The 25,628-nt window shown below is 55.0% G+C and overlaps 4 protein-coding genes across 7 annotated transcripts; 3 read left to right on the top strand and 1 right to left on the bottom strand.

Annotated features, from left to right (window-relative positions):
- The first annotated feature begins 452 nt into the window (after window positions 1-452).
- On the top strand, window positions 453-8,772 carry SNX21 (sorting nexin family member 21). Of its 2 annotated transcripts, none has more exons than XM_073309773.1 (4): window positions 453-703; window positions 1,361-1,642; window positions 2,254-2,698; window positions 2,950-3,065. In XM_073309773.1, exons 2-4 carry the CDS (start codon window positions 1,378-1,380, stop codon window positions 2,966-2,968), a joined length of 729 nt encoding a protein of 242 aa, XP_073165874.1. In that variant the 5' UTR covers window positions 453-703; window positions 1,361-1,377; the 3' UTR covers window positions 2,969-3,065. The 2 variants fall into 2 exon arrangements, with proteins under 2 accessions (XP_073165874.1, XP_073165873.1); XM_073309772.1 differs by having other exon boundaries at window positions 477-703; window positions 2,254-2,411; window positions 2,950-8,772.
- Window positions 4,670-10,544, bottom strand: ACOT8 (acyl-CoA thioesterase 8). 3 transcript variants are annotated; one of them, XM_073309776.1, is made up of 6 exons: window positions 10,292-10,529; window positions 9,717-9,853; window positions 7,456-7,681; window positions 6,928-7,085; window positions 5,170-5,361; window positions 4,670-5,094 (listed from the first exon to the last, which is right to left on the bottom strand). In XM_073309776.1, the coding sequence occupies exons 1-6, from the start codon at window positions 10,465-10,467 to the stop codon at window positions 4,976-4,978; spliced, it is 1,008 nt and encodes a 335-aa protein (XP_073165877.1). In that variant the 5' UTR covers window positions 10,468-10,529; the 3' UTR covers window positions 4,670-4,975. The 3 variants fall into 3 exon arrangements, with proteins under 3 accessions (XP_073165877.1, XP_073165875.1, XP_073165878.1); XM_073309774.1 differs by having other exon boundaries at window positions 4,670-5,361; window positions 10,292-10,544; XM_073309777.1 differs by lacking the exon at window positions 5,170-5,361 and having other exon boundaries at window positions 10,292-10,528.
- Window positions 10,545-10,551: 7 nt separating this feature from the next.
- Window positions 10,552-16,101, top strand: ZSWIM3 (zinc finger SWIM-type containing 3). Its single transcript, XM_073309766.1, has 2 exons — window positions 10,552-11,419; window positions 13,245-16,101. The coding sequence occupies exons 1-2, from the start codon at window positions 11,265-11,267 to the stop codon at window positions 15,262-15,264; spliced, it is 2,175 nt and encodes a 724-aa protein (XP_073165867.1). The 5' UTR covers window positions 10,552-11,264; the 3' UTR covers window positions 15,265-16,101.
- Window positions 16,102-19,260: 3,159 nt separating this feature from the next.
- On the top strand, window positions 19,261-22,236 carry ZSWIM1 (zinc finger SWIM-type containing 1). Its single transcript, XM_073308966.1, has 2 exons — window positions 19,261-19,329; window positions 20,051-22,236. Exon 2 carries the CDS (start codon window positions 20,203-20,205, stop codon window positions 22,051-22,053), a length of 1,851 nt encoding a protein of 616 aa, XP_073165067.1. The 5' UTR covers window positions 19,261-19,329; window positions 20,051-20,202; the 3' UTR covers window positions 22,054-22,236.
- The last annotated feature ends 3,392 nt before the right edge of the window (window positions 22,237-25,628 follow it).

Genomic DNA, 25,628 nt, shown 5'->3' with positions numbered 1-25,628 from the left:
CTTGCCCTCACTCTGCCAGCTGCTCGTGCCAACTGCTGAAACACTCATGTCCCTGTGGGGAGCGCATGGGAGAAGGGGGGTCCCCCTCAGGCTCAGGCTGAGCCCCCTGGTGTGTGGTGCTCCCTGAGGGTCTCTTGGATGCACTCGTGCACTGGGCAGTTTTTAGATAAACCCACCCTGGGCGGATACAGACCAGCTGGGCTGGATCTGATTCCCTGCTGATTCCCGGCACTCAGAGATACTTTGATCCAGGTTAGAGATGTGTGTAGAGAGCCCCTGGCGCTGGATCCAGATCCTGGGCATGGGACATAGAATCCTACTAGACCGAGTTAGAATCCGGACTGGGCACTCCACACACTGGGTTCGATCTGAATTGACTCTGGATTGGCTGGATGGTTGGGGGCAGGGGGGGGAGAAGGCTGTTGCGGTTGGGTGCTCTGCGCACGGGGGTCCGGGGCACCCAGTGGGAGACAGGGATGGATCCGGATTGGTTGGGTGCCGTTGTGTGGCTCAGGATTAACTCCGGATTGGGCGGCGGAGGCGGATCCTGATGAGGCGCCGTGCACACAGGGGAGCCCGATCGGGATCAGCCAGCCCCCGGCTGGGCAGGATCCGGGTTCCCGGGCGGAGGCGGAGCTGCGGCGGGGAGGATCCAAGGAGGAGCCGCGGCTGAGCGGCCATCGCAATCCGGACCGCGGCCCCGGTGAGCAGCTCGGGGGCCGGGGAGCGGCTCCGGGATAGTGCGGCCCGGCCCGGCCCCCACTGACCCCCCATTTCCCGCGGGCGGCCCGGCCCCCACTGACCCCCCCATTGATGCTCCATTAACCCCCTAGCTGCCTCTGCCCCCTCCCCTTTGGCCCCCAGCTGCCCCTCCTTCCACCCAGTTACCCCCGCTCCCTCCATGGGGTACCGAGCTCGCTGCCCCGCAGCCTGGCAGCCCCTGGCTGGTGCAAGGCAGAGAGAGGGAGCAGCGACCCTGGGGCTGGGGCCGGCTCTGTGCCGGAGGGAGCGGCTGTGTCCTGGGGGGCGCGGGGCCCTGGGGGGTCTCATTTCCCCGCAGGTTTGTAGCGAAAACCACAAAGCACTTGGAGCACCGGATTGGAAGCTCCTGCCTGCACCTGTCGCCCTCCCGAACCCTGTCCTCAGCCTTGACCCCAATCCCGACCCCCCCACTGCTCAGCCTGTGCCCTCCTCCTCTGGGGTCTCCCTGGACTGTGGCAGGTGCAGAATGGCCCCCAACGCCATCTCTGACTGCTGGCCACGGTCTCACCTCTCCCTGCCCCACCCCTGGATGCAAGCGCCTTCTCCCACGCAGGCCTGGTTCATTGCCCCCCTTCCTGACCAGCCTCTCCTCCTGCAGCTGCTGAGCCGAGCCCCATGGCCTCCCGCCTCCTGCACCGGCTGCGGCATGCCCTGGCTGGAGAGGGCGAGGGTGACCGGGAGGGACACGGCGGAGGCGGCTCAGAGGCGGAGGAATTCCCAGAGAGCTCCGAACTGGAGGACGACACGGACGGGCTGTCCACGCGGCTCAGCGGCACCCTGAGCTTCACCAGTAATGAGGAGGAGGAGGAGGAGAATGAGGAGGATGCCGCTAGCCAGGAGCTGGGGCTGCCCAAGAACCCCGGAGCCATGGAGAATGGAGGCAGGTGCCAGGGTCCCCTAGTTACTCGGGTCTGGGGTGGGGGTGCTGGCCCAGCCAAGACCCTTTTCTGCTGGGGTGGGGATGGAGGCTCTGTTATTCCAGTAGCGCTGGCAAGGCCCAGCCGTGGGCCCCTCGTGCTAGGTGCTGTATAAACCCAGAACAAAGGCAGCCCCAAGGAGCGTCCAGTCTGAGTGCATGAGGAGACAACAGCTGCCGGGGGAGCACGAGGAACCAGCGAGACCACACCGGCCAGCCTGATGGACAGTGGGCTCAGCCAGCCTGCCGTCAAGTTGGTTGTAGGCCCCACAGCGTGTGCCTGGGAAGGCAGCATGGGGGAATGTGGGCTGGCATGAGGGGCCAGTGCCAATGGACTGCCCACGCCTGCGCCCAACAGGGAGCCCTGCACTCCCCAGGCCTCTCTCTGCAGGAGGGGCCCCGGGCCACTGGGGGCCCCGGGCCACTGGGGGCCCCGGGCCACTGGGGGCCCCGGGCCACTGGGGGCCCCGGGCCACTGGGGGCCCCGGGCCACTGGGGGCGAGCCCTCCCCCTCCCTCTCCCTTTACCAGGGTGGCTGGCCTGCGGGGTGAGCGCTTGGCTTGTCTCCGGTGCAGATCAGAGCCCTGCTCCAGCTGAGCACCTGGGCAGTAACCTACTGACACGCCAGCTCCACGACTTCTGGAGGAGATCGCGCAGCAGCCTGGCTCCCCAGCGCCTGCTCTTTGAGGTCACCAGCGCCAGCGTTGTCAGTGAGCGCTCCTCCAAATACGTGGTGAGTGACACTGGCCGCGGGGGCCAGGCTGGGACTCTGGAGGGGGAGACGGGGTACGGGCTGCCCAATCCTGTGGGTGCTGGATGCCCCCTGCTCCTCCCACCCAAGCACGCCACTCATGAAAAGTGCTTGGGTCCCAAGACGCTTGGGTCCCAAGACCCTTGGGAGTGTGCCGTCCCCGTTGGACGGAGAGGGAGGGCAAGGCGACCGGGGGGGCTGGAGCTGATTCTTGTCTCTGTCTCTCCCTGTGCTGCTCGGATGGCGCTGGCGGCTCAGACGAGCCTCAGGTAACTCTTGCTGCTGTTACCCAGCCTGCTCCCCTCCCCCTGCTCCCGCCAGCCCTTCCCTGCCCCAGGCAGAGCCACCAGGAGGTCTCTGCTGCCTGTCCCCTTCCCCAGCGCGTGCACCCGGCTGCGATCGGTTCGCTGCGCCGCCGTCCGCAGCGTTCCCCTCCCGCGTGCTGAGTCTGGGGGCAGGCAGATCCTGGAGAGCCTGTGCACCCCAGCTGCTTCTCGCTCACGGCCCTGCTCTCCCACAGCTCTACACCGTCTACCTGATCCGCTCCGGACAGTTTGACAAGGCCCCGGCCGCTATTGCCCGGCGCTACTCGGACTTCGAGAGACTGAACCGGCGCCTGCGTCACCGGTTTGGCTGCGACATGGCAGGCGTCTCCTTCCCCAGGAAGAGGCTACGCAAGAACTTCACAGCAGAAACCATCGCCAAGCGGAGCCGGGCCTTTGAGCAGTTCCTGTCCCACCTGCACTCCATCACTGAGATCCGCCGCTCCTCCGACTTCCTGGAGTTCTTCTTCCTGCATGACCTGCAGGCAGCACAGCGCCTCACCTGCAGCGGCATGTACCGCGAGGCCCTGGCCACCTGGAGCAACGCCTACCAGCTCCAGGACAAGCTGGGCGTCTGCAACTCGGGCCGCTTCCTCCTCACGCTGGCTGGCCTGGTGGTTTGTCACCAGGAGCTGGACGAGCTGAGCGAGGCTCATCGCTACTGTGAGCAGGCTCTGCAGCTCCTGGAGGCCCAAGACAGCCACTCCTTGCTGGAGCCCTTCCTTCAGGCGCACGTCCACCTGTCCTGGAAGGTGGGGAAAGACAAGCGCCAGTCGGAGGCCAGGCTGCAGGGGCTGCAAGGAACTGGGGTGGCTCTCCAGCAGCAGCCCACCCTGAAGGAGTTCTTGATCAAGGAGGCTTTGGACTGAGTGCCCAGGCCCCCAGCACTGGGACTGGGCGGGGACCGAGCAGCGTGGGTCTCGAGGAAGGAGGCTGCATTGTCCATGGGGACTGGAAGAGCAGCAGCGGCTGTAGATCAGGGATGGGGTGTGTCTTGAGCCTAGGCCTAGAGTGGTAGAGGGGGAGCTGCAGGTCAGGCTGAGTGTGCAGTGGCAGGGCTTTGTCTGTATGGTGCAGGGGGGAGAGCGGGACACTGGCAGAGGGGTGGCCCTGGACTGGCCCAGCACCTGCCTGTCCTGGGACCTGTTCTCTTGGAAATGTGCTTCTCCAAGGATGTGAAATGGCCCGTCCCCCAGTGCTGGGTGTGCAGCCTCCCTGGTGCCAGGTCGACTCCTGGCTCCCTTAGGGGAGGGAGCTGCTGCTGGGCCATATTGATACAGTACTAAAGGGATTCGCTGGCGCCAGGCAGAGTCTGGGGCTCTCCTTGGGAACTTTTAACAATACTTGAAGACTTGGTAGGAAAAGGGACCGAGACTCCCCAGAGTGTGTTCAGATTAATCCTCCCCTGGCCCCATTGCAAGGAGACAGCTCTCCAGCCTTTCAGCAACAACCCTAGGGGCCAGGGCAGCAGCGGGGGCTGGGAGGAGAGATCCCCAGGACCCACCGTGCCTTGTGCTTTGGCTGAGAGGTGAAGACAGTCAGTCCGTCCTTCTCCTCCTCCCCCTCTACCAGGCCTTACTGTGCTAGGCTACTGCGGGAGTGGCTGAGACTCCCCTGGGGCCTCTCAAAGCCTGCCCAGCCTGCAGGGAGAGCGAGAGCAGAAGCTGCAGCCAAGCCACTGGGGCTGGGGAGGAGAACTGAGAAAGGGAAGCTGCAAGGGCTCTGCAGCAGCTTTCTTCCCTGGCCCAGCCAGAGATGCCCTGCAGCCTGAGCTCCAGCCCCACGCTCTCCTCATACCCCTCTGGGTCTCTGCCCCTCCTCCAAGGCCCCAGGGGCTCCCTTCTGAGTAGGTCATAGCCCCAGCAGGGTGCTACTCCAGAGCAGATGTCTAAATGCCATGGAGGGACTGAGTCTGGGTGGGCCATGGAGGCTTTATTAGAGGGAGGCGGGGGACAGTGTCTGACAGGCCGCTCTAATCAACAGTCAATAAAACAGATATTCCCACGGCTGCTGTGACTGCGTGGTCCCTCTGGTGCAGCCCTGGGCGGTTGCAGTCTGGGCTGAGGCTTCCAGCAGCACGGAGCTCCTGCTGGCCTGAGGCTTCTTTCCACTCCTGCCCCAGATCTTGGTCATGCCCATCTTCGCGCAGGGGCCCAGCACTGCCAGCTGCCCAGCCTGCACCCCCAGAGCAGGGGTGGATGTGGCTGCTGCTGACTTGTCCAGCTACAGTTTGCTCTCAGCTGGGCTCTGCGTCACCCTGATGACTCCTTCCTGCGCGCAGGTGACAGCCAGGACTCCATCCCTGCGCCACAGCCGCCCATGCACCAGCCCTCGGCACCCACCTGCCCGGGAGAGAGAGCATCCATTATCCTGTGGCCAAGCAGCTCCCCAGCACCTGCAGCAGGGGGAGGACTTACCGGCCCAGGGGCTCTCACACTCGTACAGCATCCAGTGGTCAGCGCGGAAGGGGGCGTGGAACCACATGGAGTGGTCGAGGGACACCATGAACTTGACAGGATGCTGCCGGTGCGGGAGCAGAGCTGTGCCCAGGAAGGCATAGTCGGAGATGTAGGCAGCCACGCAGCAGTGCAACTTCATATCACACTCCCCTGCCAAGCAACCAGAACCCAGCCTCAGAGTTCAGAGATGAGCCCGGTCGTGCCACGCTCGTCCTCGCGGAGTGGGTGCCTTGGGGAAACGTCTGTGGAGCTGCTGAGGGTTCAGCTCCCCTGAGGGGTGTATACTATACACTATACCTGGCCACTGAGCTGATGAGCACAGTGAATGAGCCAGCAGCTACAAAAGGTGAGTCCCTGCTGCACCCGAACTGTTGGCCTGTCCTGGGTTAGGGAGGCAGTGGGGCTGTGCACACAGGCCATCACAGGCTTGGGAGCAAGAGGTGGGAGATCACCGGCAGCTCTCCCCCGCCCAGAACACGGACTCAGCAGTGAGGCTACACCCAGCCTTGACCGGGCCTGCCCCTTCATTCCAGGTGTGGGCGGGCAGGCTCAGCAAGGCAGATCCAAGTGTGGAGGGGCTTAGTGTGTGTGAATGGGGGGATCCAGGTGTGGGTGGCTCCGTGGGAGACCTGGATGCACAGGGGCTTGTCGCAGGGTTTTGAATGCAATGGCACTCTGCAGGGGAGTCCAGGTGAAGGTAGTTGGGGCTCAGCAAGGGGGTCTGGATGTGGGGAGGGGGAATAGAGCTCAGCAGGGGGGTTGGTGTGGGAGGAGCAGTGGGGGATCCAGGTGCAACTGGTTGGGCTTAGTGGGGTGGGAATCTGGGTGGCTCGTCGGGGTGGTCTGGGGGGAGTGGGGCTCATCAGGGTGCAGGGGTACTGAGTGCTGGTGGGTGAGGCTCAGCGGGAGGGTCCGGGTATGAGGATGTCTGGGTGCACGGGTGTTGGGCAGATGGGGGAGCAGCTCCCTGTACAGGGATCCCTCCCCCTGCAGCTAAGGAGCGACAGGTGCAGGAAGCAGAGGGGGGAATTTACAGAGCTTCCTGTACCTGGGGGAGAAATCTGGGAATGGGTCTGACCTAGCCCTGGATGCCGTGCAGGGAAAGAGGAAGTCCCATCCTCCCCAGCCAGAACTAGCAGCTGAGCCAGGCGCAGGGTAGGCGCCACCAGCCAGGTCTTCCCTAGTCTCACCCTCTGCCCCACAGTGATTTACCTGGGCACTTGAAACATACTGCTGTGGGAGTCACGTGACTGCTCTTTTGGCTTCCCTTTGCTTCCCCATCAGAGTCATTTTTCTGCAGGGAAGCATGTACAGTGGTGCAGAATTCCCCCAGGAGTCAGCTTCTCTGTAAAGCTCCAGACCTACATCTTGGCTGTGTGGCCAAAGAGCCTCAGGCCTCTGCCAAGGGGCACTTATCTGGCCACCCCAAGGTAGCAGCAGTTACCAATTGCATTGCAGCACTTGGCCCTTAGGATGAAATCCAGTGTCATTATCCCCACGTTACAAAGGGGGACACTGGCAAGTGTTGACTAGAACTTGCTCACGGCCACAGAATGAGTCCATGGCAGAGCTGGGTACAGGCCACAGGAGTTCTTGGCTGCCATTCCCTGCTCACCTACTAGGCAGCAGAGTCTTTCTGGGAGCCTGGAGGAAGTAAGGGGATGCTCTGGGCGTGCATGCCGGAAGCAGGTACTTAGTCCTTGACACAGGACTTACCAATGTAGCCTCGTGCCCGAACCCAGAGCAGCTGCTTGGGCTCCTGAGACAGCTGGCAGAACGTCTTTGACGGGCTCACAGGCTTGATCTCAACCGGTACCTCCTGGGCCAGGATCTTGTTGAGTCCCAGCCTGTATTTCTCCACCAAATTGGGATCCCTTTAGACAACAAACACAGTGACACTAGTGCTAGATTTCCAGCAAGAGCTGCTGTAGTGACGTCAGGGCTACAAGGGCAGCCCACTAGCCAAGTTGATTTGGGGGGGAATCCCCACATCGGCTGCAGTATGTCCGCTCACAGCCCCAGGATGGAGGTGCTCTGGCAGAGCTTTCAGGGAGCTTCCCATTGCCAGACAATCACACAGTCACTCTCCTCTGCTGAAGCTGGACCCATCTCTCGGGAGGTGGGTTTCCTCCCTCTGGGCTGACTCTGTTTAGCAAGCTGTGAGAGCTGCCTCTCCCCAACCATTCCCCAGCACACACAAATGAGGGCAGAAACTGCTGCCCTGCTTCCTCTCCGTTCACTCACTGCAGGTATTTCTGAATTAGCTCTTCTTGAGACAGCAGCTCCTCCGGGGGTGGCACAGTGGGCATGGTGAACTGGTGCTGCACAGGGCTCTCCTGGGTCTGCTGGAAGGAGGCCTGGCAGATGAGGATTGGCTTCCCATGCTGAATGGCCTTCACTGAGCGAACAGAGAAGCTCTTCCCTGTGCGTGTGCGCTCCACCTGGTATAGAACCGGCACCGTAGGATCCCCTGGAACAGGGAAAGGCCGTGTGACATAGAGCAACATCTCACTCCTAGCTACCCAAGGGCAGCGCCGAGCACCTGAGCGCTAACAGCTGCTGTTTGAAGGGGATAACATTTACAGAAGAAGGGACCCTCTGCCTGGCCCCCATCATCTGCATTAAGATCAGGACTTGAATCCAGAGCTGCCTTGGAAGCTACCAGGCTGATACCGCCTTGGGTGAGTTTCCTACCCAAGGATCCCTCAGTGAGGAGCAGTTTCCTAAGGCGTTCCCATGAGGACTCTTTGCTGCTGCCAATGTCTGCTTCAGGCTCACAGTCCCTGGAGGGGATTGGCTTTGCTGGGTGACTAACACACAGAGCAGTGCACTAATTCCCACCACCCCTGAGCTCAGGCACTTTACCCATTTTACAGCTGTATAAAACAAGGCAGAGAAGTGATTTGCAATATGAAATCCCAAACCCGCCACAGATAGGTGCTGTTCCTCCAACCAGTAAAGGGCCCCAGACCTGGATGACTCTGAAGATCACGTATCATACTTCAGCTTACTCTGCATGTACTGGCAAGAGAAGCTCCCTCACTTTACCCCAGCAACAGCTGGGCACTGCACCCAGATCGGAACACCCAGGGGGCTCCACCAGTTCCTACTAGTGACCTCAATATCCTCCCCCACCACACTACAGTGACTCCAGGTGAAGTGTTGCCTAGAGCATCCTTGGCAGATTAGCCAGGCAACCTTTTATTGTAGGTAAGTTCGTATACAGTGCTTGTCACCGTAGTATCGGAGCACCTTCCAGTCCTTCATTAAGTGACATGACTTATGTCATGTAGTAATAGTTCTCTCATCCTCTGACCCCCCAGGGAATAGGTGTCTTGTTTCTGCAGCTACAGACAGTAACTCTTCGCTTAATGTTGTAGTTATGTTCCTGAAAAATGCTACTTTAAGCAAAATGATGTTAAGCAAGTCCAATTTCCCCATAAGAATTAATGTAAATAGTGGGGTTAGGTTCCAGGGAAATTTTTTTTCTCCAGACAAAATAAATATATACACACACACAGTATAAGTTTTAAATAAATAATTGAACACTGTACACAGCAATGATGATTGTGAAGCTTGGTTGAGGTGGTGAAGTCAGAGAGTGGGGGGATATTTCCCAGGGAATGCCTTACTGCTAAATGATGAACTAGCATTCAGCTGAGCCCTAAGGGTTTACACGTTGTTAACGTATCCTCACACCCGACAAGGCAGCATGAATGGAGGGAAGAGGCACAACAGATGCATAGCAGTGGCTGCAAACATTCCCTGCGGAAACTGAACAGTGATGAAGAACCCACGCTATCCCACTAGAGCACACCACTCCCTCCACTTTCCAACGTGCCGGGGGGAGGGGATTGTGTGTGTGAGAGCACCACACATAGTGTGTGCGTCTGTGTGTGAGAGAGAGAGACGTGCATTGCCCCTTTAAGTACGCTGACTGCACTGTAAGTACACCGCCCTTTTAAGCAGATCAGCAAATTGACAAAGCAGCTGCTGCCAGCAAGCTCCCTCCCTCTTGAGCCCTGTCATGTGTCATCTCTGTGGAGATGGGGTGTAGGAGTGGGGGGAGAGGAGCAGCAGAAAGGAGACACCCTGACATCAGCACCCATTCCCCCTCCCCCCCCGGGCTGCACGCCAAGCGGGAGGCTGGGGAGCAGCACAGGGCAGTGGAGGGAGGGATGGCTGAACAGGGAACCCAGGGGAGCTGATGGGGGGCTGCCGGCCCACCCTGGTTCCAAGTCCCCAGCGCCAAGGGGCTGCTCTCCCTGCGAGCAGTGGACAAAACAGCCGGCTGCCAAACAACGTTACAGGGGAGCCTTGCGCAACTTTAAACGAGCCGCGTTCCCTCATAGGTCAGCGACACCGGAACACCCTTAACCGGGAGCAGCCACTGGTCGCTCTTTGTGCTAGGGCAGCGCGGTCAAGGTCAAGGAAATGCCCCTTGCACTTGGACCGGCGCCATCCCCCGGCCGGAGCGCGCTCTGGCTTCCCCAGGTCGCGTTTACCTGCTCGCACGAAGTAACAGTGCAGGGAGTGGGCGTGGACGTCCTCGCCCACCGCCTTGGCGGCCGCCACCAGAGCCTGGCCCACGATCTGCCCGCCGAAGAGCCGCCGCGTGGCGGGGACCCAGTAGTGCCGCCCTCTGCGGGGACAGGAACGAGGCGGAGATCAGCCCCGGGGCACTGCCCCGTGGCGTTTCCCGCCGGCGGGGGACCAGGCGGAGCGGCTCTCCGGTCCGCGCTCGCTGGCCGGCCGCTTCCCGGCCGCGCGGGGGGGCGCTCCGGGGCGGGGCAGGGGGCCCCGGGGCAGGGGGGCGCGGTGGGGGCAGGGGAAGCCCTGGGGGAGACGCCACGCGGCGATTCCCCGCTCTCCGGCGGCGCGGGCGGCGGGGGCGCGGAGGCCGCGCGGGGGGCGCTCCGGGGCGGGGAGGGCGGGGGGCCCCGGGGCAGGGAGGCGCGGGGGGGGGGGCCGGGGGAGACGCCACGCGGCGATTCCCCGCTCTCCGGGGGCGCGGGCGGCGGGGGGGGGACGCGGAGGCCGCGCGGGCGGCGGGGGCCCCGGGGAGCGGCGCCGCCGGCACCTGAACAGGTCCAGGTCCAGGGGCTCCAGGCTGAGGACGCTGGTGACCAGGACGCTGCGCAGGTCGCCGGCGGGCGCCGGTTGCCCCGCATCGGGCCGGTCCCCGCTCCCGGGAGACTCGGCTCTGGCCCCCGCCACTGGAACCCGGAAGCCGCCGGCGCTCGCGGGGGCCGCCATCTTCTTTAGTCACGTGACGCGAAGTCCACCCAGAAACGACCTCCAAAGGCGGGCTGCTATAGGCGTTAACACGAATGCACCCGCTGATTGGCTGCAGGAGCTGCCCATCATCCTGTACATCCGGTATCTTCTTGAAGAAGCGGGAAGTACCCGCCTAAGATATGGGGGCGGGACGTGCGATCTTATTGGACTGCTCAATTGTCAGTCACTTGTCACGTGATCCCCAAGTTCTGTGTTGCTTGGTGAGGCTGCTGTCAATCTGGGATCATAGCCGCTGATTGGCCAATTCGCTGAGGAGGGCGGTGGCTGTGGCTGGGTTAATATGAGCTGAGCTGGCTCACGTACCGTCTCCATCTTCATCAGCAGCTGTAGAGGCAGGTGGGGCTCGGTCCCCGCCCCCGCGTGAGCCCCAGCGCAGGGCGAGGGGCTCTTTTGCTGGCCCAGGCCGTGCTGGGCGCTGGGCCCATTGCAGGCAAGGGGGAGCCGGGCTGGGTGAACCCAGCTGGGGCCTGGGGCGGCGCCCAGCGAAGGGGCTGCCGGGGTGGCATGGGGAGCAGAGAGGGTTAAGCTCAGTGGCGGCTCGGGGGGCTGGGGAGAAGTCCAGGAGTCCGAGAAGGGTTACAGAGGCCCTGGCTCTGAGGCGCGCGGGACGTTGCCCGCAGGAGACGCTGAGGTGTGTGGCATGCTGTGCAGCAAAGCTGGAGCTCTTCTAGCGCCGTCATGTTCCAGCCCTAAACTTGGGGCGAGGCTCGGAGCCTAGGCGTGGCGACAGGGCACATGCAGGGGACTGAAGAGCCATGGAAGTTGGCTCATGCTTTAGAAACTATGATGACTTCAAGGAGTGTTTCAGCACTTACAAGAAAGAGAACAAGTGTCACTATGGCTTAAAGAACTGTGTCTCTGTCCGCTTTTACAACCGGAAACATGGGACCAGCATCCGCGAGGACATCACGTAAGGCTCTTTGTGCTCTAGGGGTGGGAGGGAAGGGGGCCTCAGGCACTTATGAAAATACTCTCCTGTTTCCTGAGGTAAGACCAAGATCCTTCCTGACCCACCTGTGGTCATTAAAGATCCTCTGACCTTCTACCAGGGATAGGATATTAACCGTAGTGCCCGGCCAAGTCCCAGCACAGGGTCAGTCTGTGCTGCCTAACTAAATAGCTTCTGCAGTCTACATTGGAAATGGGGTTCTTTTTCACTTTTTGTCTGAAACTGCCATGCAGTGTTACCATATGTAGTTAAATAGCTGCCTTGGTCCATCCCAGAGGTGGATGTGCTTCACTGGAGAAGAAGTGGATCCTTTGAGAAGTGTTTTGGGACAATAACAATACCCAACTCTTCTCTGCACTTATTAGTAGATCTCAACATGCTTTACAAAGGAGGTCAGTGTGACTATCACTGTTTTATAGAATGGGAAACTGAGGCACTGATCAAGGAGATGTCATGCCCAAGGGTCACCCAGCAGGCTAGTGACAGAACGAAAAATGGAACCCAGGTCTCCTGAGGCCTAGTCTGGTGCTCTAGCCACTAGGCATGAGAGTTATTTGTACCTGTTTGAAGTGATCAGTTGTGGCTGTGTCACATCGTCCTTAAAAATCATGGGCCAGATTTTCAAATTTGTGTGTGCTTAAGTTAAATGCAAATACCAGTATGCAGGCACTCATTGGCTATCTGTCATACTTGCCAGTTTCAAACTCTCATCCTATTTTGAGTCAACATTAATTTCACACCTTCACCTTTTACTAATGTCTTTTTGGCTAGTACCTATCTCCTCCCATAATATACTCTCTCTCTCTCTTTCCCCTTAGTTCCTCTGGTAGTATTCCCTCATTTTGCGTTTTTTGTTGTTCATAGTTCTTTCCCTGTTGCCTGAACTGATTGATTGTTAGTTTGAGGGCATGCTCACCCCCTCTCCCTCGCCTGCCTGCCTTTCATTTCCAGGACAGCCTTTTTAACCTTGATCGGTGAGCTGATGACTTGTGAGACCATACAGGCTAACTTTTATTTCTTGCAATTTTCTTTTTCTGAGGAACTGTCTGTTGTGTGCCTTAATTAGTGTCTATTAGCATTCCCCAGTCACCTTCACACTAATGGGTTTTAGTATTGCCTTCCATTGCACCTTACTTAAGGTCTGATTATACAGGTCTTACTTATGTGAGCAGCCCTATTGAAGTAATGGGCCCAATTTGCCGTCTTTATAAGTTAGTGGAGTCACTCATGTGAATAAAAGGCTGAATGATCAGACTCCAGTTCCTTAATTCCTCCAAACTTGCGTTCTTGAAACATAAATTCCTGATGCATGATAGGAAATGCTTCCTTACTATGTTGAACTAAAGTAACTTGTCATCTGCTCCTCTTGTTGCAGAAGACAGCTGTAGGAGTGATTTGGGCTGCAAAGGAATATAATAAGAGCAAATAAAATTTCCTGAAGTGATCATGTCAGTGATATGCTTTGACCTTGCCACCTCCGAGGACTGGGAGTGTCTGAGACCAATTGCAGAGGATTAGTCAGAGATGGAGATTTCAGTCTAACCCAAGACAGTGATCAAACATTATAAGTATCACTTTAGCCTCTTCTTTCTTGACCTGTATGTAGAACACTAGCCATATTCGGTGAAATCATTTCATCCTAACATCTCCTATTATGGTGATATGTGCTTGTCATGCAGTCCTTGGCTACAGTGTTGGCATGTCAGAGAGGGAGATGGCTCTGCACCAGTACTGTTTGGTCAGACTACGTTCTGTTCCATTGCTAACTGTCTCTCCACTTCCCCAGGTTCATCCAGGTGAAGTTTGGCTGTGTCCGGACACGGGAATACAGTAAGAAGAGGAAACCACAGCCCAGCTTGTGCCCAGCTTTTTTTGTCCTGCAGTATAATGAGGAAATAGACCGGCTGGTGATTACTGAACTGAACAGTAATCACATCCATGTAGACCCGGGGGGAACTTCCTTGTCCCGTACTAGCTCTTCTCTAGTGACGAGAACCACAACCAAAATTGCAAGTTGCATGGCAGATGGCAGCCCTGCAACAAAACTGCGTAGACAACAATCAAGAGAGGCAGAAGCCACTGTAACAGTCAGTGAGGAGTGTGTGATGGCTGACATGACTTTGAATGGGTCACCTGCTCCACTTAGCAAGGTTGCTATGCAACCTGAGGCAGTGAAGGAAAGTGTCTCAACTTCAGCTTTAGTCAGAATTGCAGAGGTCATGAAAAACTTCCTGAGAGTGGACATGGGCTCATTGGCCTCTATTAGCGTGGGCAGCAACCAGGACCTAGACAGACTGAACTTCCAGACCAGCAAGATGAGGAGCCTGTTTGTCAAATTTCCTGAGAGCCTTTTGTTGCACAGGGTGCAGAGTGAGAGAGGACATGTGCTTTATGCCTTCCTTGTGGAGAGTAAGGACCGAGTAGGGAAGATGGTGCACTTCGCTGTCCTGAAGGAGGACACCGGTGAGAATGTAAGCAAAATGCTGACTGTCTTCAAAGAGTTCAATCCTGAGTGGCAGAAGGTCAAGGTGGTCTTTGTGGACATGTCTTTCCTTCACAAAGCCACCATGCAGGAGCTCTTCCCCTCAACCCAGGTGCTTCTCTCTGTCTACCACACTGTCAGATTCCTTGAGAAGAAAGTAAAGGAAACAGTGGCCACTGTTTCCTTCAAGCATAAACTGAAGTTGGCTTTGAGGGAGGTGGTTTTTTCCACCTCAAATGCAAATCTAGACATCTTGTCTCAGCTGGTAAAGCGCTTGGTGGACAAAGAGTTGTACAACTATCTTCAGGCCAATTGGTTCTCCTGTGAGATGCTGTGGTACATGCATGCAAAGAAGGGCCTTCATTCCTGCAGCACCTACGTAGACAGTCTGGATCTCATCACTCATAAAATATCCAGTCTCTTCAACAAGCAGTTGTCCCTGGAGACCAGCATCCTTCACTTTGTTGAATATGCTGACTGCTTCAATACCAAAGGTCTGGAAAACCTGAACCAGGGTTTCTCAAGTGTTGAAGAAGAGAATCAAAGCAAACGTGTGGAAAAGCCGAAGGTGCGTACCCGTGCCTCCATGAAACGTACCCCTGTTGCTGCCTCACAGCCCCAAAACAAATGTCCTGAACCGCCCAACCAACTTGCCAAACAGAAACCTGCAAATACCCCAGGCACCATGCTGGCAGCAATCCGAGAGAGTTGCACAGACCTAGGCTACCAGCTGTGTCTGAATGAGTGGGAGGTGGTGCAGAAGTCAACTCAGCTCATTAATGTCCTGAAAGACAATATTGTGGTTCAGCTGCTAGAAGACACACACCAGGTCAGCAAAGACTGCAAGAACTGCAGCTGTTACTTCCACTGCCGGTACCAGCTCCCCTGCAGGCACATCCTGTCTGTGCTGCATGCCAACAAGAAGGCTGTGGAGGAAGCTATGGTATGCAAGCGTTGGCAGAAGAAGTACCAGCACCTTTCAGTCTTGGGAGATAACCTCCTAGATGATATTGGGCCCTCAATGGGTAGCCAACCAGCAGCAGAAGAAGAAAGATATGACAAAATCCAGTCCCTCAGCAAGGAGCTTGCTAATCTCCTGATGCAGTGTGATGGGGAAGAGCTAGAGGAGCGCAGCTCCACACTCAAAATGATTGTGGATATCTGGGCTAAATCCTCAGAGCCAGTGGAGGCTGGGAAATGCTCTACCTTCAGAAATGTGGGGGACTTGCCATTTCTTTGGGTAAAGCAGGAGGAAATAGAAATGGAGGATGCAGGTGCAACCTCTGAGAGATCATTGACAGGTACCAACATGTTCCTGATTTGAAATGCCAGACGTTCTCGATTCAAACTTGGAGATTCAACAAGCTGTTAGTGGGAGCTGATGGTTTAATCCTCTCCCAGCCTCTTATGGTTCTCTCCCCATTCCCTGTCCCAGGAGACTCAGGGTTAACTGTTAACTTCCAAGACTGTTGAAGATCTCAGTAATAAACTTGAGACTTTCCTGTGTGCTCGTGTGTCTTCTCGGACTAGCCATGTTGTGGGTTTCGTTTTGGTTTGGTTTTTCTGGTAAGAGATTATAGCTGGCTAGAAGATGGCAATTCCCACTTGCCAAGTACATGCTAGGTGTCTATGTAAGAACCTCAGGGCTGCTGAAGTCAAGCCAGTAGTGCTCCCTGTGGGATGGTCTCCTTAGCCCAGTCATCTGCCACAGAGGCCTGAAAACTAAGCTGAACCTGGTATAGAGGGCCTTACACTCAAAACCTGGTTATAGTGATTAAAATGAATAAGTTTCCTAACTCACTACTTTGATTTCTGAAAACTAATTCTTGGTTTTTAAATTTGGGGTGAACTTGTTCTCATTCCTTGCTGTGGTAAGACTTCAAAAAGGAAAAAAAAGTACTTGGCTTTGAACAGGCAGAGATGCAAGTCCAGCTGCCTTCCTCCCTACATCCTCTGCTGTGCACTATTTCAGGGCTGTGCCCTGCTCTCCTCTAAATAGCAGCTGGAAGAAAGTGCAATAATGAGTTTATGGTTTGTATGTTGCTGTTTGTGCTGAGACCACTGCAAGCAGTGGTCAGTTCGCTGCTGTGTATTTAGACCAAATTAATTGTTAAAATATGGTTCTGACTTTGTTTTGTCATTAAATTTGTTTTCCATTTTGTCTTGGGCCATACCCTGTCCTTCATGCTTGGCTTAAAATGCTTCTTTGCTTATAGTCCCATAGTGGTTTCTAACCAAAAGCATGTAAAGTAGTGCTGAGGCAGCTATCATCTCCAGTCTTTGAACTTCAGCCCTATAAACATGAAATATGTGCCTTCCTTGATTGTATTCAATGTGGTAGTGTCCAAGGGGAAGTGGCTTGGGAGCTCTGGGTGGAAGGGTTGTTTTTCCCACCATTACAATTTAATGTTAATGTAATATCTTTGTATACAAATAACTTACTTAATTGAGGATTTTTGTTTGCTGTAGTAGAAGCAATGTCCATCCTAGAAAGGAAAGAAAAACAGGCCCTTTCCCTTCAGTTGATCAGGATGGACCCTTCTTTCCTTTGTGTGCTGCCAGGGGCCTCTCCAACTGGAAAACTTGGAATAACAGCATTGGGCAATGCCACAGGAAGCAAAACTAACTCTCCAGAGTGGACTCTTGTCTGCACTAAACTGCTGCTAAGCCATTATCACACTCCAGACCCTATGTTAGTCCATGGTGGCTTTAAGGGGAGCTTTTTCCTGTGTGTGTGTGTGTGTGTGTGGTTTCAGAGTGGTAGCCGTGTTAGTCTGTATCCGGAAAAACAATGAGGAGTCCTTGTGGCACCTTAGAGACTAACAAATTTATTTGGGCATAAGCTTTCGTGGGCTAAAATCCACTTCATCAGATGCATGGGGTGGAAAATACAGTAGGAAGTTTAAATATATTTGTACATGAAAAGTTAGTAGTTGCCTTACCAGGGGGAGGGGAGTGTGTGTGTGCGCATGCACGCATAATGGAGGTTGTTTTGCCTTTCTGAAAGGCAAGCTTGGTTTTCATCAGCTGAAAGCAACAGAAGGGAGAGACCTAGTTGTGTTGTTTGATCAGAGGAGCCCTGTGAGTCCTCTATAATGATCCTAAAAGCTCATGCTTCAGAACTTCAGCTGGTCATCTCCAAGGGCCAGGAAGGAAACTCTTTTTCTGTGACCCCCATGACATATTCAGAGTTTCGTTCCTCCTTCCTTCCAAGCATCAAATGGGGATATGGGACAGAGTGGGCCAGTGCTCTGTGGTGGTGCAGAATTCTTTTTCCCAAGTGCTTGGGTCATGGGCCCATCTGAGGCTCTAACTGATTTCCCTATTCCAGATTGGGAAGGAATTTTTTCCCCAGTCAGATTGGAAAGAAATTTAGGTATGGGTGTCCCCTTCCACTGCAGCATGGAGTAGGGGGTTGCAGGCTAGGCTCATCTGCATATATCATTGTCAATTCCCTGCTATTTGCAAGGGCCTTGGCCAGTGGTGAGCCTCGCTCCCTCCAGTTCTCTGCCTGTGGCCCACTTTAGCTTAGTGTTCTGAAGGCTGCAATCTATGGGTCTCATCCTGTTGGTTGATTTGGGCTTGGTGCAGGGGTTGCTGAGTGATGCTGAGTGGCCTGTGGTATACAGGAGGTCAGACTAAATGATTGGGTGCTGCATGTTAACCTTAAACTGTATGACCTTGAGGCCCATTTTTAGGTCAGAGATGAGCTTGTGTGGAGGTGCCCAAATCCATGTGTCACTGGCACCATATCTCCTGGGCAGGGTCTAGTTCTGGGCCTCTCTGAGGCAGCAGCTGCATGGTCTAGGTTGAAGCAGAGCCTGTGCAGGCCAGGGCCATGCCTTGGGGTAGGCAGTGGTAGATCCCCACTGAGATGATGGGGCATGTGCGCAGGGCCTTGGCCCCCTATCGCTGACACGAGAGCTGGATAGGAGTGGAGTGGGGAAAGCCCCCATGTCCCAACCCTGCTTCCCAGCAGGAGCAATCCCCAACTGGAGTGCTTGGTGGGCAGGGAAAGCGCCCAGACTCCCTGCTGCGGACAAGGGTAGCTCTCATGGCCCACTGGGGCCTGGGGGAGGGAGTGACAGAGCTTCTCTGGTCTTGGAGCCAGGGTGGGGAGAAAGGAGCAAACTGGTTGTGTGCTGTAGTGGGGGATGGGGAGGCTGCTGGGCACAGAGGCAGAATGGAATGTGCTCTGGGCTCCACAAAACGTTAAGCCACCTCTGCTGAGGGTGGAGATTGGCCTGAGCCTCCCCAGCTACCGGTGGGCTGGGCCTACCGCTGCTGGCTGTAAACTCCAGCAAACTTTGAGTGCACAAGAGCAAATGCAGAGTCCTGCACTGCTACGGACTAGGGATCAAGTGGCTAGGCAGCAGTTCTGCAGAAAAGGGCCTAGGGGTTACAGTGGACAAGAAGCTGGATATGAGTCAGCAGTGTGCCCTTGTTGCCAAGAAGGCCAATGGCATTTTGGGATGTATAAGTAGGGGCATAGCGAGCAGATCGAGGGATGTGATTGTTCCCCTCTATTCGACATGGGTGAGGCCTCATCTGGAGTACTGTGTCCAGTTTTGGGCCCCACACTACAAGAAGGATGTGGATAAATTGGAAAACGTCCAGCAGAGGTCAACAAAAATGATTAGGGGCCTGGAACACATGACTTATGAGGAGAGGCTGAGGGAACTGGGATTGTTTAGTCTGCGGAAGAGAAGAATGAGGGGGGATTTGATAGCTGCTTTCAACTCCCTGAAGGGGGATTCCAGAGAGGATGGAGCTGGGTAGTTCGCGGGGGTGGCAGATGACAGAATGAGGAGCAGTGGTCTCAAGGTGCGGGGGGGAGGGCTAGGCTGGCGATTAGGAAACACTGTTTCAGGAGGAGGGGGGTGAAGCCCTGGACTGGGCTCCCCAGGGAGGTGGTGGCATCTCCTTCCTTAGAGGTTTTTAAGGCCCGGCTTGACACAGCCCTGGGGGGGGCGGTTTGGGTGGGGTTGGCCCTGCTCTGAGCAGGGGTTGGACTGGAACCTCCCGCGGTCCCTTCCCGCCCTGGCTCAGCACCGCCTGCTTCTGGGGGGGAGGGGGTCGGTGTCACATGACGCAGCCCAGCGGGGTCTGAGAAATGTTGCTGCGACCTTCTCCACCGCTCCCATTGGAGGACGTGTAACCATGGAGACCGGACTCCCGCTCACGGCCATGCTATCCTCTGATTGGTTAGTCTGTCCGTTCTCTCTGTACTCTGATTGGTGGATTCGCCTGAAAAGAGTCGGGATCTCTTTTTGATTGGCTGGCGTTCCGGAACAGCCGCTTTATGATTGGTGGTTTGGTTGGCTGTCAGTCTGTGCCCCGGGCCAAGCAAAGAAGATGGCGGCGATGACGGACCAGGCGCCGCGTTAAGGTGAGAGGGGGCGGGCGAGAAAAGGAGAACGGCCGGGACGGCTCCGGGAGCGGGGCGGGGGCGGGGCACGCCGGGACATTCTGTCGCCGTGCGGAGGCCTCCTGCAGGGTCCGGGCTGGAGCAGTGCATGCCGGGAGGTGGGGCCACCGCTCCCCGCCCGCGCGCACAGCCAGGGCGGGGCTGGAGCAGTGCATGCCGGGAGGTGGGGCCACCCCTCCCCCGCCCGCGCGCACAGCCAGGGCGGGGCTGGAGCAGTGCATGCCGGGAGGTGGGGCCACCCCTCCCCCGCCCGCGCGCACAGCCAGGGCGGGGCTGGAGCAGTGCATGCCGGGAGGTGGGGCCACCCCTCCCCCGCCCGCGCGCACAGCCAGGGCGGGGCTGGAGCAGTGCATGCCGGGAGGTGGGGCCACCCCTCCCCCGCCCGCGCGCACAGCCAGGGCGGGGCTGGAGCAGTGCATGCCGGGAGGTGGGGCTGCCCACCCCGCCACACACACGAGGGCGGGGCTGGAGCAGTGCATGCCGGGACCTCTCCCTTCCCTTGGCCCCACCTCCGTAGTCCAGTTCCGTGGGGGGCGATCTGCCCCCCCCCGAGACGTGCTGCCCCCTGCAGGCGGCACCCCGCAGCTGGGCTTTGCTCTGGGGCTCCCTGGCCCGGTGTCTGCCCGTGTGGCCACGCCCAATGCAGCCGTCTAACTCCGCCCTTCTTCCTCCTTCCCCGCAGGCCCGTCACCCGCCGAGGCCGTGTGGCCGTTGGGATGGTCGCCAGGACCCTGGCTTTCCCAGCGTGGATGGATCACAGGGAATCGCCCAGTCATCAAGAGAGTCGGGGCTGAATGCTGTGAGGAAAGGGGGAATAGACCCCTCAGATTAACAATGGCCCTAGTTACCGTGAAGGAACTGCTGAGCTTTGATTGTGGCTCCCTGGTCGCTTATCAATTAGATAAAAACTCTCAGCTGGACTCTATCAGCTTCCAGACCGTCCTCATGAGGAACATATTTGTGCATTTTCCTGATGTCATATTCATCCACAGAACCCACAATCCGCGGGGCAAAGCTCTGTATATGTTCATGGTGGACAGACCTTTCCTGAAGCTGCAGGGTGAGATGACAAAGGTAATTCATTTTGCTGTCCCAGTTAAAGAATCTGCAGAAAGCCTGGCTCACATGTATAGGACTTTCAAGGCCTTCAACCCTGAGTGGAAGAAAATTAAGACCTTTCTGGTAGATCCACACTTTCGATTGTTGCAGACACTTTCAGAAGCATTCCCATCTGCAGAGGTGCAGCTATCTGTTTTCCATGTATGCAAGCACCTGCAGCAGAAGATTCATCAGATGTCTTTGGAATGCATCTCAGAGAGACTGATCTTAAATGCCTTGAGGAACACTATGTGTGCAGCCACTGAAAGCAACCTGAAAATGATGCATACCATCCTGAGTGACTTTGTAAAGCCAGATTTGCTTCCCCAGCTTCATACCCACTGGCTTCTCAATGACAAGATATGGGCTATGCACAGATGGAGGAATTGGATGGAATGCAATCAGTATTTTAAAGACTTGGAGATCATCACACGGGGCTTAAGCCAGGTCTTCTGCACTGGACTGTCTCTGGAGATCTGCATCACTTCTCTGGCGAAACACTACCAGAAGTGTGTTTCAAAGAGGCCACCTGATGCTGTGCTGTTCTCTGTTAACCCTCTGAGCAGTACCATGTCTACTGAGACAGTTTTTCAGAGCCTGCCAGCTCAGGACTCACCACCAACCTCTCACAACACCCAAATAGCTCTTCAGAATCAACCAGCTCAGAGTTCTCCACCAGTTTCTCCCAGTCTCACAGCAGCTCATCAGAAATGGCCAGGTCAGAATTCCCCTCCAAATCCCCTGGTTCTTCTTCCGCATCCCCTGGCAGCTCCTCAGAGCTCCCTGCTTCTTCAGAATCAGCTGGCAGCCCCTCAGATCTTCCCTTTTCAGAACGAGCCAGCTCCGTATTCTTTGCCAGTTTCTCTCAATCTCACAGCAGCTCATCAGAAATGGCCAGGTCAGAATTCCCTTCCAAATCCCCTGGTTCTTCAGAATCCCTTGCCTGCCTCGCAGAACCAGCTAGCAAACCCTCAGAGCCCCTTGGATCCTTTATCCCATGAAATTAAACTGGAGATCATCACTGAAGACCCAAAGGGTGACCAAGGTGTGGCGTGTAACCAAGAGACTGAAGACTGCATCAGGCAGTCTCTGAGAGACATTTGCACAGAGCCTGCAGCCAGACTATGCTTGAACGAGTTTGCAGTGGCACAAAAGTCTGTGCAGCTCATAGGCACCAATGAAGACATAGTCAATATACAGATCCTTGAAGACACCCACAAAGTGAACCAAAGGAGCCTGAAAAGCTGCACTTGCCACTTCAATCAAACTTTCCAGCTGCCCTGCAGGCACATCCTGGCTGTGTTGAACTCTGATAAGAAGATCTTACAGCCAGAGATGCTGAGCGAGCAATGGCAGAAGGAACCTAATATCTCTCAGGCAGGGCAAAATGGGACTGATGGCCTTTTGGAGGTTCTGAAAAGCTCCTGGAATGAGTCTCTGGATAAATCCTTAGCAGTATCCTTTCTTACAGCGGAGATTAGCCGGCTTCTTACCCAGTGCAGCAGGGAGGAGTTTGATCGGAGGTACAACACCCTCCGAGAATTGGCCGATAGCTGGATTGGACCTTATGTTCAGGTGAAGCTGTAGTTCAGAACTGGAGAGCTCTGTGCCTCTGCTGTAGGCCTCTTCGAGGTGTGACTCTCCAGCTTTCTGGGCCTCTAGGAGAAGTGAGGTGTGAAATACTACAAAAATGTCTGTTAAAATGTAATCTAGTGGTATGTCTTCCACTTTATTCTCCTTAGAAACTAATAAATGTGAGCCTTAAATTTGCATCATGGTAGTTTTTCCCCTTTGGCTTCAGATCCTAAATATCTACTGGGTGAACACTTCCTCTTGCCTATGAGACCTAAGGAAGTGGACTTAGGTAGGAAGTCTGTCTCTGGCCTAGCCAACAGGAAACCCTGCTGGGAATGGAGTTGGGGAGGAGGGTAATACCTGGGACTAACTTGCCTGAACCATAGTTCATGCATTCAGACCCTCATGGGATCCTTTTGCTATCTGTTATTGCAGCAGGGTTCATATGGTTTAGTCCCAGGTGTGTATCTGTTGTGGTGTGTGTATCTGAGCCAGCCTGTGGTTCCCCTCCCTTCCCTGTCATGGTGACATGGGGCTTCCCACTAGTCTGGTAGAGCAGTATTTGCTCATGTGAAGTCAGACCTTTGTTTTGAAACCACATCTTTTGTTTTTTCTCGTCTCACTTCATTGCCTCTAATTATTTAACTGAACCTGCTTGTTAAGGAGCCACAAACCTTGGAGGGTAGCAACCCATGCTACCAGGGAGCTGCTGTCTGCAGCCTCTGCTGTGAGCACTGGAGTGGTTTGGCTGGTTATGGCAACTCTTAAATTTGCCCTCTATCATCAACAGGTGTGTCACTGACATGGGCGGAGGGAACAAATCAATGTTACCGTAAATCTGAAATTAGAGTTACTGGAAGACAAACAGGGAAGTGGAGAAATCAGATATACAGTAGTGGGACATGTATTGTAATGGGACAAAGGGGGCATGCAGAGGAGAGAGCAGCCACAGTCCCAGCCAGTAAGAGCTGTTGCATGACATGGGGATATATGGATGGGTTGGTGTGCGGTCCCTTTCTGGCAGCTTCAGGCAAAGAGACCCTGGGGGCAGGGATATGTAGATATAATATTCTGTACCAGCCAGCAGGGAGTGGTGAGGGAATAGGACAGAAGGTGCTATTTAGGTAAGTAATTTGTCCCACCCTAGCTAACCTGATTTATTCATGTCACATCAAATTGTTTGTGGTTTTTTTTTATCAATGGTTCATTCACAGTTTTGTTAACCTCCGAATCAACACTCCATTCACAGGAACAGAACTACTGTATGGTTAGATATTTCCTTTTGAGCTAGAGTTCTGTAATATAATCTCCTTTATGTAAATATAGCATCCAATATTTTTGTGAAAGCCTTTTGCTTTGAATTGTGAATTTCTCCTTGGCTTTACTTCTCAAAGTGTGCTATGGAAAGGGGCTGGAAGCCTGTGTCTACTGGTCTCTTCCTTGGTCTGTCTTTCTTCCAGAACTGTGCATCCCCTGTCCTTTTTGGAGTTATCTCCCCCTGTACACCTTGCTCTGGATTCTCTGTCATGAAGTTCTGTGCAGCTCTGATCAGATCCTCCTCTTTAATCCCTGGCACAGGCACTGTGGGGATGCCAGCTATCATCATGGCAAGAGTGAGGATGCAGATGTCGGGAGGAGGGTTTTGCACTGACTGTCCACCTCTGTTCTTACTGAGTTTTATGGGCATAAGAAAAGCACCTCTGGGAGGAAATCCACAGGTAGCCAGTGGGAAGTCTCCCCCTGGGCTGCCCAGCTCACCAACGTGCTGCCCATTCCTTTGCTGAGTTGGAGGATATCCTTTCACAGAGGCACTTGGATACATGCCAGAGGGGCCACATGGCCACTTGTCTCTGACCCATTCAGATGGATAATCCCATACAGAGATCTCATCCTGTTTATGCTGGGGAAACTTTCTAGAGTACCTTCCACAGTAGTGTCCACTGTAAGGCTCCCACCTTGTGTCCCTGTACCCTGATCTGCTACTGAGAGGGAACCTTGGACTCTGCTGGGCACCATTACAAGGCTGCTTTAGTGCCTTCTCCTGATACAGAAGGGTTGCTTCTATGTGTGAAGGAGCTGCAATTTCCTGTGGTTTCCGTCTGAGCACTCCTGGAACCAAAACCCCAGCAGGAAGAGATGTCTCCCCAGACTGATAAACACTTAGTAGGTTGCTTTTTGCCACTTGGAGCTGTCTGCTGGCATCTGTGAGGGGGAAGGAAAAGATAGAGGAGAAGACTGAATGTTAATAGCAGATTGGGCTTCTGCCAATCCTCAACAGGTGGGCTCCAGGGCTGAGGCAGGTCTCTGCATAAACAGCCTTTCAACCACTAAAATAAAGCGGCCGTGCTTTCAAAGGGGTCTCGCTGTGCTCTGTAATTGAGCACATTAACATTCTGTGGTGTGCCCCAGCACTGGAAATTGCAAATCTGAGGCCTAGCTTTGAAAATGTAGTCCTGCATGTTCCTAGATAGGTGCCTGAGGAGCAAGAAGTCAGTTTGTGGCAGAATTGATTTACAATATACATAGTTTGTACCAGGGTCTCTGCTGCATTCATATCCCAGGGCTGTCCATTACATCTACCATTACATGTGAAACACTGGAAATAAGGCACCACTATTTTTAAGTAAACATCTTTCCTAAGAGAAATTACACCAGTGGAATGAGAACTAGGGTGTAATTTTCATTCCAGTTGCAGGGCTCAGGAGACGCTCTCCTCCTGCATCCCACTCCACCCTGTGAGCTGGAAGCCGCATGGGTTAGTGATCGCACATTGCATTGGCAACTGCATTCCAATCCCAGCTCTGCTGTATTTTTTCTTAATGAGCTAAGGCCCGATTTTCAAAGAGAGGCTTGCTTTGTGTGTGCAAACACCTGCCCAGCCATTGGTGGGATTGACAGACATAGTCTGCAAAGAACTGATCCTCACATGGTGCTGGCTCTCTTTGTTTCCAGCTGAAAGAAAGGAGTTGGGCTTGAGGCCATTAGCCTCTCTTCTCAGCCCCCTCTCCATAGTGTGGTGAGAGTTAGTTAACATTTGGCCAGTGCTTTGAACATGGAGAGTGTGTTCATTCTGAGGGGTAGCAGGCAGGCTTTCCTGAGGAATTTAATAAGGAAGGTCTTGCAGACTTGGATGTTGCTGCCCTACTGTGGGACAGAGCGATGCTGACCCATCAAGAGTGTATTATCTGTACAAATGGACCGGCTAATCTACAGCTAGGGGTGGGGGTGGGGGTGGAATCACCTTCCATCCAGAGTGGGATGGAGGATTAGAGCTCAATTACGGGGAGCTCTGACATAGTTAATATGCAGCTTGGTTTTGCAGGGCAGATAGGACGATATGATTATAACTTCCTGGACCATGGAAAGGCCTTGTACAAAGCAGGGATTGCTGAGATAATTATGATATAGTCATGTCCTGTTTACATGCCACCTCGGGGTGGCATTTTATTTGGGCCTCCGTATGAAGTGTGGATTGTGATGTAACAAGCCCTTAATCCTAAACCTTCTATTTGATGGGTAAATTGGCCATGCAGCAAACAGATCTTTGAGCCACCTTCCAATCACTTTCTGGTTTCTGTACAAAATGA

Source organism: Lepidochelys kempii, chromosome 13, assembly GCF_965140265.1.
Source record: "Lepidochelys kempii isolate rLepKem1 chromosome 13, rLepKem1.hap2, whole genome shotgun sequence".
Classification (NCBI taxonomy): Eukaryota; Metazoa; Chordata; order Testudines; family Cheloniidae; genus Lepidochelys; species Lepidochelys kempii.
The sequence above is the reverse complement of the archived record's forward strand: the minus strand, read 5'-3'. Positions and strand labels throughout refer to the sequence as shown.

Coding starts and splice junctions, on each gene's coding strand:
- ZSWIM3 (XM_073309766.1), top strand. CDS start 11,265: ATGGAAGTTGGCTCATGCTTTAGAAACTATGATGACTTCAAGGAGTGT. Junction 11,420..13,244: donor AGCATCCGCGAGGACATCAC/GTAAGGCTCTTT, acceptor CCACTTCCCCAG/GTTCATCCAGGTGAAGTTTG.
- ZSWIM1 (XM_073308966.1), top strand. CDS start 20,203: ATGGCCCTAGTTACCGTGAAGGAACTGCTGAGCTTTGATTGTGGCTCC.
- ACOT8 (XM_073309774.1), bottom strand. CDS start 10,467: ATGGCGGCCCCCGCGAGCGCCGGCGGCTTCCGGGTTCCAGTGGCGGGG. Junction 7,682..9,716: donor CTGTTACTTCGTGCGAGCAG/GTAAACGCGACC, acceptor TCCCTGTTCCAG/GGGATCCTACGGTGCCGGTT. Junction 7,086..7,455: donor CTAATTCAGAAATACCTGCA/GTGAGTGAACGG, acceptor TGTTGTCTAAAG/GGATCCCAATTTGGTGGAGA.
- SNX21 (XM_073309772.1), top strand. CDS start 1,378: ATGGCCTCCCGCCTCCTGCACCGGCTGCGGCATGCCCTGGCTGGAGAG. Junction 1,643..2,253: donor CGGAGCCATGGAGAATGGAG/GCAGGTGCCAGG, acceptor TCTCCGGTGCAG/ATCAGAGCCCTGCTCCAGCT. Junction 2,412..2,949: donor AGCGCTCCTCCAAATACGTG/GTGAGTGACACT, acceptor GCTCTCCCACAG/CTCTACACCGTCTACCTGAT.